At 33.1% G+C, this 10,495-nt stretch overlaps 1 protein-coding gene across 1 annotated transcript; it reads left to right on the forward strand.

The window, feature by feature from the left end:
* The first annotated feature begins 4,841 nt into the window (after positions 1 to 4,841).
* LOC113105144 (coiled-coil domain-containing protein 106-like) lies at positions 4,842 to 8,620 on the forward strand. The gene is made up of 5 exons (XM_026266297.1): positions 4,842 to 4,974; positions 5,309 to 5,377; positions 7,351 to 7,491; positions 7,886 to 8,092; positions 8,198 to 8,620. The coding sequence occupies exons 1-5, from the start codon at positions 4,842 to 4,844 to the stop codon at positions 8,506 to 8,508; spliced, it is 861 nt and encodes a 286-aa protein (XP_026122082.1). The 3' UTR covers positions 8,509 to 8,620.
* Positions 8,621 to 10,495: the final 1,875 nt, after the last annotated feature.

Here is a 10,495-nt window from a genome sequence, read left to right on the forward strand (position 1 = left end):
TCATGTGCCCCTTCAAGTAAAGTCATGACATAAAGATGCCTCAACGAATCATGAACTCATGCTAGTTAATGACTAGTTAATAATGAGTTAACCATCATGTGCCCCTTCAAGTAAAGTCATGACATAAAGATGTCTCAACAAATCATGAACTCATGCTAGTTAATGACTAGTTAATAATGAGTTAACCATCATGTGCCCCTTCAAGTAAAGTCATGACATAAAGATGCCTCAACAAATCATGAACTTACATTAGTTAATGACTAGTTAATAATGATCTTGTCACAACTTGTCACATTGGTTTTCTGATTTGTAAGTAAGAACAATTATCAATTCGCCACATTTCATTGTCATTCAAAATTCCCTGTGTCCAAATACTCACTTCCTTATTTAACTGATACACTACTACTACTAATAATAATAATCTTAATAATAATAAAAATAACTAAATAATCTTTATTAGAATATATTTTGTAATGTATACAAATGTTTTAGAAGAAGTCAGCCATTGAGCATTAAACACACATGTAACAAGAAGATAGGATTTGTTAGACTGGAAATTGATGGTAAATGTCTCTGAATAACCGTCCAAGGACACCTCTTCTGTGCCTTTCACCAAGCCAGTTGGTCCATTCAATGAGAGCGAGATGTTCTTTTAACATTTTCTCTGTCCTGTTTCCTCTTAGTCTCCACACCCTTGTTTTATAAGACAGCCATGCTCGTTCTAGATGCTGTGAATGGGCTCCAGTGTTTGGGTCTACAAACCAGTGACTGTGATTGACTGTAAAATGTCTGTAGCCCATATTTGCCAGCACACCTCTGTAAGCTCTCCACTCATCTGAGATCAGGATTGTACCTGGACGCACATGTTTGACAATAATTGGAATTAGATGATTTCTTGATCTTCGAGTGACAAGACGCAATATTGGCCTTCGCAGATTATGTTTCACACCCAGCATTCCAAAAACCCACTTCCTTCGCCTCCATGTGGTAGATGCCCTACCCCGTCCATACTGCAAAAAAAAGAAAGAAAAAAAAAAGAAAGAAATATATACTGAGAAGAAAAAAAGGTGATAATGTCAGGCAAAATTACAATTATGTTCTGTATACAAATAGCTAATAATTATACAATAATTATTGTAATAAGGTTACACAGCAATCTCATAGCAATGTTGCTTTTCTTCGGTTCTTTTCCTTATATAAATGACTTTAGTAATAATCATAAATAATAATTTAAAATTGTACTTTTGTACAATTTTATTCATTATTGCTTACTAGGACGAAGAAAAGTCATGATAGCATTATTTACCTTCTATCATTCTAAAGCTTAACTGTATAAAGCTGACTAGACCTTAATTCACATTGAGTGCATCACAGCTGCTTCATCTCTGTTGCAAACCACAGCACTAAACTCAATAAAACTTACCTTTCGTTTATGACGGAAATTGCTTTCATCAATAACAACAAATTCTTGTTGACCTCCCATCTGCTGCCTTCTTCTTTTTTGGTACTCTTTCATAGCCTTGGTACAGATCTTTCTCAGGACCTTAGCCATTCTGGAGAGAGTTTTAGAACTTCTAGCAATCCTGTCCTGCATCATGTCTATCTGTCTCAGGTGCAATCCTTGAGAGAACCTGTGCAATGAAACATCAATAATTTACAAAAAAATATCAAACCATTACAGCACAAAACAGCCCATGTGTTCTAAACTAAGATATAAAATGACACCAAATAGACTTCAAATTGTGATGACTGGCTGGTATACAGTAGTAGATATATTATTATTATAATTGGCACAGTGCTTGTGCTATTAGTAATGAATGGTTATACTGTAGCAAAAACATCAAGTTAGTCAAACTTTTTCCTTGCAGGGATAGTACTACTACAATAAAACCTGTTTGACAGAAAATGAGCTCTAGCATGATGTGCATGTAGGGTTATAAATGTGCAAGTTTTGAGATCTTGTTCTGCAACAAGTAAATGCCATGATTTTTATACATTGGTCCTGATAGGTGTTTTTAATGTCTATTTACTTCTCATCTCGTACTGTATACAATTAATATACTCTATACATTCTACACTCTCATGCTAAATTTCAGAGACATTTAAGGTAAAGGTAGACAAGGGAATGGCTTACCTGTAAATAAATGTTAACCATGATGGCAAGCTTATTTTTGATTTTTCAAATAAAGATCCTGTCCTTACAGATCGGCTGCTTTTAACTCCACGATGATTTTTAGATCTGCACACCCTGTGATTCAAAAGAAAATACTAATTAATGTTATGGAGAGGTATATGCTCTGCTTGTCAAATTTGTAATATAAGGTGTTCTTCATTCACCTTTTTTAAACATATTTTGAAGGTTCTATCACTGATTTAACAAGTGAACTGACTCATGAACAATTATCACTAAACAAACAAACAAAAAACAGCTGTGGATCATTCAGGTAACAGCAGAGTATGCAAACTTTTGAACAGGGTCTATTTTTTTTTTTGTAAATTGAACTAACGTATTGTTTTCTCTTATGGACTATATGCATATGTCTTTTACTAAACAAAAAATATCCCACTCATTTTGGTAAAATAATTAACATTTTGCAGTTTCTCCAAGGTGTATGTAAACTTTTGACTTCAACTGTACGTATGATTCACACAATTTGGCTAAATAGGCCACTGTTCATGGTCATATCTTTGCAACATTTTGAACAGTCATGAAACCTACTCCTAACTTGTTCTGTAACAAGGCAAAGTAAGTGTAGGCTAATTCCAATAGAAGAAGAAGATATGCGGTTTCCTACCGCGCAGTGTTAATTTCGTTGACTAAATATTTTCGTCATTATTTTCGTCACGAATATATTTTTGCAGACGAAAACGAAACGAAAACTAAAAAAGAAGGCATTGATGGAGACTAAAACTATGACTAAATTGATTGACATTATCGTCAACGAATAAAGGACGAGACGAAAATAGACTGTGACGAAAATCAAATCAGCAGACGGGAGAGATGCGAGGAATAAACAAAAGAACCGGCAAAACAGAACAGGCAAAACGGAACAGGCGAGAGCGCATGAGAGAAGAGAACCAATCCGAGCCTGACTTATTGAGACGTGAAGCGAAGGTTTTCAGTTTTTAAATGAGCTCCCGGGAAGACACGGCATTCAAAGAGGTGATGTCTAAAAGAGCGACAAAACCACAGCTCACTTCACGTTTGACGACGAACAAAACAAAACAAAGTGTAAAGCACGTGGAGCGCTCATTCGTGGCAAGAGCACAACCAATTTGAAAAGACATTTACAGACGAGCCACCCGGACATTTTCTCAAATGTAATTTCACAACGATGTTCTTTTGTTTATTGAGCTAAGCAAAATTGGAAGACTGCAGTGCGTAGATGTTGTAGCATTAAATATTACGAACTGAAAAGTACTGTAAAATAGCCCCTTCAAGTTAGATAAGAGCACAATACTAATACGTAATATTATGATACATACATTTGATTAATACTAATGTTTAGTATATTTTATAATGTTCTACTTGTTGACAATATCACAAATATTTCTATATTAGTCATGTTCACATCCTATTATTATACATACCAATCTAGCAATATTGTGGTATTTAAAACATACAATATTGCTAGACAAATGAATACCTTATAAAATCTTGTTACTTTTTTTATCCACCCAACTTATTAAATATTTACTTTAAATGTATGCACTTATTGTTCAGCTCAGCTGTAAGCTTTAGGGTCCTGGACCTAACTTTATTTTTCTTTTATTGATGGTCAATTGGCAGCTAGTTATTGTTTACATTATCATGACAGTGTTTGTTGCTGCATAAAAGCTTTTGAATCGAAATAAAGACACAGTTGTGTTGAAATAAAGTTGAATTTGTGTTTTATATATTTTGGTTAAGTTTGTTTCCTATACCAGCTGTAAAAAATTGTCTAGTAAATCTGTTATTGATTTTAGTCTTATTTTAGTCGACTAAAATACCAAGCAATTTTAGTCGACTAAAATAAGACTAAAATTAAAACAAATTAGATGACTAAAACTTGACTAAAACTAAAAAGAATTATAGTCAAAAGACTAAGACTAAAACTAAATTAAAATTTCGTGTCAAAATTAACACTGCTACCGCGACTCACCAGTTATATCCATCAGAAATTTTACTGTTCCTGGTCAGTTTCATCTTTTGGCCACATCTTGAACAAAGTACTCTGCTTGTGAGTAGCTTTTTCTTTTGAAGCCATTTTATTACTTTGAGCTTTCCCTTTTTTGAGGGCTTTTGAACCGCCATTAGCAACAATTTAGTCATTAATCCCGCCATAGTGAAGGGTCGTTCCTTCCTTAACAATTCGTTATTTTTGAACAAATCTTTGATGTGAATCGGCAAGAACGCGTCGTCTCTGGGAGTGACTCGTTGAGTCGCGCATATGCATAACATTCAATAGATTCTGCACTGTCTGTAATTAATTCGCCTGTTTCCAATCATTTTCGAGTCGTTCGTTGATGACATGATGGACCAATAAGCTTAACCAATGCAGTTTGAACATTCCGAGCAAGAAAAAGAATTGATTAGTTTGGACCGTTCGAGTCTTTGGTTTTTCGAGTCTCTTCGTTCATCACCTGACCGTCCCAGTAAATTGACCAATATTTCAGTGCTCGGTGTTAACATGAAGCATAGCCATAACATAATAAACATTTTGAATAAAATTAAAACTTTTGGAGTGGTACCTTCGTTTGAAGTCTTTACATGCTGGGACAACTCCAAAGAAGTGCAAGACCCATCAGAATTGCATGTTAGTATTAAAGGTGGACATACTTGTATTTTGAAAATCGCTCCAATGGCAGATGACGAAGAAGAAGAAGTGGTTGTTGCGCCCAAAATCGAACGCAAACGTGACAAGGAGAGCACAATGGCGACTAGACGTGGGAGGCCAATTAAGATAAATCCAAAGTATGGTGCAGCTACAGATGGTAAGTGTTTAAAATGATAATGATAACGAGTGACTAAAGTGTTACATTACGTTAGAGTAAACTAGAAAAATCTGTCTTTGAATTGGTAACATACCAATTACGTTCAAATGTAAGCAAAATATTCAAGTAACGTTAGTTGAAGCCATTGATATATTTTGGGAAATACCCACTGAGGTCTTATATTAAATATGTAACGCCTAATATAAATAAAATTGTTAATCAACGGTGTAGTTTTAACCACCATGACCGCTTCATTGAGTTAAGACTTGAACTTGAGTAACGTTACTGGACTCATTAGAATGTGAACTAACCAGCCTTTTCTTTACATTTACAGTCCCTGTGTCTGCTGTTCAGGAAAATGCAGGATCCAGTATGCAGACTGCACAGCAAGTGTGCAGACAAAGTAGGCTTATAAATGCACATCTTTTTATGTTTATAATGTATCAAATCTTTAATAGTTTTTATTAACCTTTCATAGGCTTTTATTTTAGATGAGGCACACACAAGTTATACTATATACAGTTTTTTGTAAGTGCAGAGATGCCATTCTTTTGGATTCATCTGGATATCGGATTAACGATTTTGATAAAATTTGAGATAGTTCTAACATAGAATCTGCAACATTTCTGATATAATTACATAAACGTACAGTAGGTCATAGTCTGACACATTACATGTCAGCTGTAACAGTTATGCATTTTGATTAACTGTATATTCTAACTGCATTTGAGTTCTTTTGCATTTAAGAATGCAACATTAGTCATTAAAATAGTTCATAAATCTGTTGTTGTTTAAAAAGAGTTTCATTTTCACACTGCTCAAGAAATATACTGTTTAGTGTTTACTTTTTACTATTATCATTGTTAAAAACAGTTTTTGCTCCTTAACATTTTAGTGAACACAATAATAGATCTCTCTTTTTCAAATCTTGCCACAAATGTTTGAAATGATTTTAATTGTAAAAAAAAAAAGTACAGAGTGAAGACATTTAGATTATTTCAAAATGGTAATTTGATAAATGCTTTAATTAATGTAGTGAAAATATTTAATAAATACAAATAAATGCTCACTGAACTTTCTATTTATTAAAGAATCCTGAAAAGTAAAACATAAATTCCAGTTTGTCCACAGAAAATGTAAAGCAGCACGATTACTTTTAACATTGATAATAATCTTAAATGTCTCTTGCGTATCAAATCAAATTGTAATGATTCCTTAAAGATCATGTGGCACTGGAGTATTTTTTTTTCCAAGTGAAGTAAAATTCTGCTTTTAATTACACCAATAAATTGTATTATGTACAATTAAAAAAACAAAATTGTATAAAATTCTAATAGTACTTTATAGTATTACTGTTATCACATTAGAATGTGAACTTACCAGCCCTTTCTTTACATTTACAGTCCCTGTGTCTGATGTTCAGGAAAATGCAAGAACAGGTATGCACACTGCACAGCAAGTGTGCAAGTAGACTACTCTGGTCAATGCACATCATGTTTCAAAATACTATAATAATTTTAGATTTGGATGAGCCGCATAAAAAAGTGATACTTTATACAGCTTTTTGTCAGTTAAAATTGCAAATGACCTTGCGTTACATGTACTTTGAATAATACATTAAAATAGAGAACTTTTTTTATTGTAATTTTTCACAAAATTATTGTTTTAATTTTTTTGATCAGATAAATGCAGCCCTGGTGAACAGAAGACATTTTTCAAAATCATAAATAACTAATCTTTCCAAAAATTTGAAAGGTGTTTTAGTAATAACAATTCTATTAATACTTTGTTATATTATATGATTAAATGATTATTTATATTTTCACAGAACATTGTTATGTACATTTTAAAGGCACAATATGAATTTTTTTTCGCTAGAGATCACATTTTCAAAACAATAACAGAGGCAAAGCTTGATGATGCAATAACTGAGCATGAAACTATGCACGTGCTCAGTCCTTCACTCAGTCTAGTTAAGTATGTGTAGCATATTCATGCAGAAATGGCATCATTGCTGGGCAACTATGGCCAGGGATGAGTCATTTCTTAAACCCAGAATATTTACAAATCTTTGAGAATGTTTGAAATAACACAAGTACACAGCTGTACAAAATATATAATACTATGCAAGTGGTTTTTGGATATTTTATTGCAAAAATGTTACACATTGTGTCTTTACTCACTTTACTCATAGTGTCTTAACAGAAAAAAAAAAGTTTTTTTTTGCAGAAGTGCTCAGAGCACTTTTAATAGTTTTTATTTTTATTGTGCAATTTTACAATGTACAATAACTCTTTCATAAAAGTATTTATTTATTCTTTTATGCCAACATTTTTATGAATGTTTAAAAATTCTTGTCATTTTCTTTACTTTTAGAAGTTGCACCCACCATACAAATACAATTCCAAAATGCAAAGCAAACAATAGAAGTTCAAAAACAGAAAATCCTTCACCTGGAGGATAAGGTTAACTCTCTGACAGAGGAGAGAAATTATCTTCGTGCAAGACTTGAAGATGGTAAGTTACCCTCCAGCCAGTCACATTGTACCCTACATGAAGCAACTTAAAGGGTTAGTTCACCCAAAAATGAAAATTCTGTCATTAATGACCCTTATGTCGTTCTAAACCCGTAAGACCTCTGTTCATCTTTAGACACAAATTAAGATATTTTGGATGTAATCCGAGAACTTCCTGGTCCTCTATAGACTGTATAATCATCAGTTTAATCAGTTTATTGTCAACTAAAAAAAAAATTAGTCTGGGAGAGCCCAATGTATGCAATCACTTTCGGTGCTGTTGAATTATATTTGTCCATAATTTTGTTCTTGTACAGTTTGGAACATTTGCAGTTTTATCCATATTTTGTTTAAGTTTACTTTGTTCTCAGTTAATTTATTATTGTCTGTCACAGCTTTAATTCAGAAGGGTCCCTCAGAAGGGGTACCTACACAGACTGCAACTACAAGAAAGAGCAGTACTTCTGAATCTTCAAATTTTTCAACTTCCGAGTCCTCTGATTCTGAGCCCCCAAAACACAAAAAAAGAAAGGTTAAGGAGAAACACAGAGCGAAAAGACATAAGAAATCAAAGAAATTGACTTCTGACTATTCCAAAAGAGGTATGTCATTTTAATAATGATACTTTATACAATTTTTCCTTTGCTTAGGATAAGTAATTTCATAGTCACCCATCTTATAAAAGTTTGTTTATTTTATTTTTTCAGTGCATACCCCAGAAGAATCGCTGAAGAGGTACTACAAGGTATTAAACCTTGTAAAACAGGGCCTGAGTAAGGCAGAGGCCTACAACAGACTAAACGTTGACAGGAACACAATAGTCATCCAGGCTCCAATTGCAGAGTTAGCAGCAGCTAATCCAGAATCATTCCGCAAGCTAAGGCAGATGTTTAAAAAGGGAGATAGCATCCTGAAATTTGCCGAAAGCTGTCTTTGTCTTTGTAAAGAAAAGGCCAATGAGGATGTGATTAAACAAATGAAAGAGGCAAATGACCTGCTTGACATAAATAAAAAATGAACGATAAGCACACATTATAGTTGTTAGGGGGTTGTTCTTGTGTTAGGAATTTGTTTAAATCATTTAATCCTGACAATGTTATAATGTTCATATATAAATTTTTATTATAAAACGTGTGTTTGCACATTTTTATGCATATGTTACATGGGTTCACTGCAAATTGAACAACAGTGTTTATGTAGGCATTTGTTTTAGGTTAATAGTAAATTTTATAAGGGCATTGATATTTGGAAATGTTTATTTTCAGGTTTTATTTTAATTTATTTGATTTTTATTTGTTGTGCTTTACTCTTGTGCTACTTTTACAGTGCTTGTTTTTTCTTTAATAAATCTAGTACTTATATAATGGTTGATTTGTACTTCTGTTTAACATTTTAACTCATCTTTAGTAGTTGTACTAGGCTAAATAAGATTCCAAACTTTAGTCTTTAATACTTAAGGGGAAACTTCTTTATAATCTGTAACATCAAACTCATTAACTAGTCATTAACTAACGTGAGTTCATGATTTGTTGAGGCATCTTTATGTCACGACTTTACTTGAAGGGGCACATGATGGTTAACTCATTATTAACTAGTCATTAACTAGCATGAGTTCATGATTCGTTGAGGCATCTTTATGTCATGACTTTACTTGAAGGGGCACATGATGGTTAACTCATTATTAACTAGTCATTAACTAGCATGAGTTCATGATTTGTTGAGGCATCTTTATGTCATGACTTTACTTGAAGGGGCACATGATGGTTAACTCATTATTAACTAGTCATTAACTAGCATGAGTTCATGATTTGTCGAGGCATCTCAACATAAGTCATAAATTAAGTGATCAGTTACACATGCAGTATAGTTTCCAGGCTATTTAAATAAGTGAATGGAGTTATGTATTCTTTGAGGTTGGATGAAACAGAGTAACATAAAGGAAAATCACTTGAAACAAAATGAATTTAGGTAAAGTATTTGTAACCGAATTAATTTTCACGAAGTTATCCATGATGTGGGAACGATGTACAGTAAATGATAATGAAATGCAATAATCCAACTGAAGCACATCACCTTAATACACTCCACATTTACGAAACAACATTCTTCCTGGAAATAAATATAATCAGAGCTGTCGTCAAGAACAACATTTCTGGTAAGTTGTTAACCAGGGATAGTGAAAAGTACATTTTGAAATGCTTAAAAATTGTCTGCACCAGTCACGTGTACAAGTCAGGAGTAATACTGAAGCGTGGTGTATGTGTGAAATGCAATAAAACAGTGCAAGATTAGTGCTGATCAAGTTGATACAGTTCTGAGCGATGTCTGCTGTTCTTCTTTCTTCTTAAAGAGTCAACTTGATGAAGCTGATCATTCGTTGTTAATTAACATGTTAACTAACAAACGTGTGTTAACGTGTAGTTAAGGTGGCTGTAGTTAACACATGAATCCTCATGATTCCAGGCGTAGCTAAGGTTAGTCCATCATTAATTCCTTATTGGTCCATTAATTAGTTCATGATTAATAAACTATTAATTCAGATATTAGTACATCATTAATCATGTACCCTTATTGTAAAGTGTTACCAAATAATTTAACAAAAAAGAATATATGTTTAAATGATAAAAATGCCCAAGCCACTAAATACCACAACTTATCAGTCAACAGCTATTTCTAGTCTGATTGATAAGAACTCCAGTGCATTTTGCATTTTTACATTTATGCATTTGGCAGCAAAAATGACTCCAAAATGACTTTTTAATCAGATCTTTCTTTCACTGGGAATCAAACCCATGACCTTGGTGTTACTAGCGCCATGAGCTACAATTATGAGTTTCTGTAAAACTTTAAAAAGTACAACATGAAGACAAACTGGCCTAATTTGTGGAAATTAACTGTTTGTGATGATGAATATCCTGCAATGAATCCATGGCAAGCAGCTGTATAAGTTTGTTTTTCATTTTTGTAAGGCTGTGTTTTAAAATGTGTCAGATAGCAATTCATAA

Source organism: Carassius auratus, chromosome 6 (genome assembly GCF_003368295.1).
Source record: "Carassius auratus strain Wakin chromosome 6, ASM336829v1, whole genome shotgun sequence".
Taxonomy (NCBI): Eukaryota; Metazoa; Chordata; class Actinopteri; order Cypriniformes; family Cyprinidae; genus Carassius; species Carassius auratus.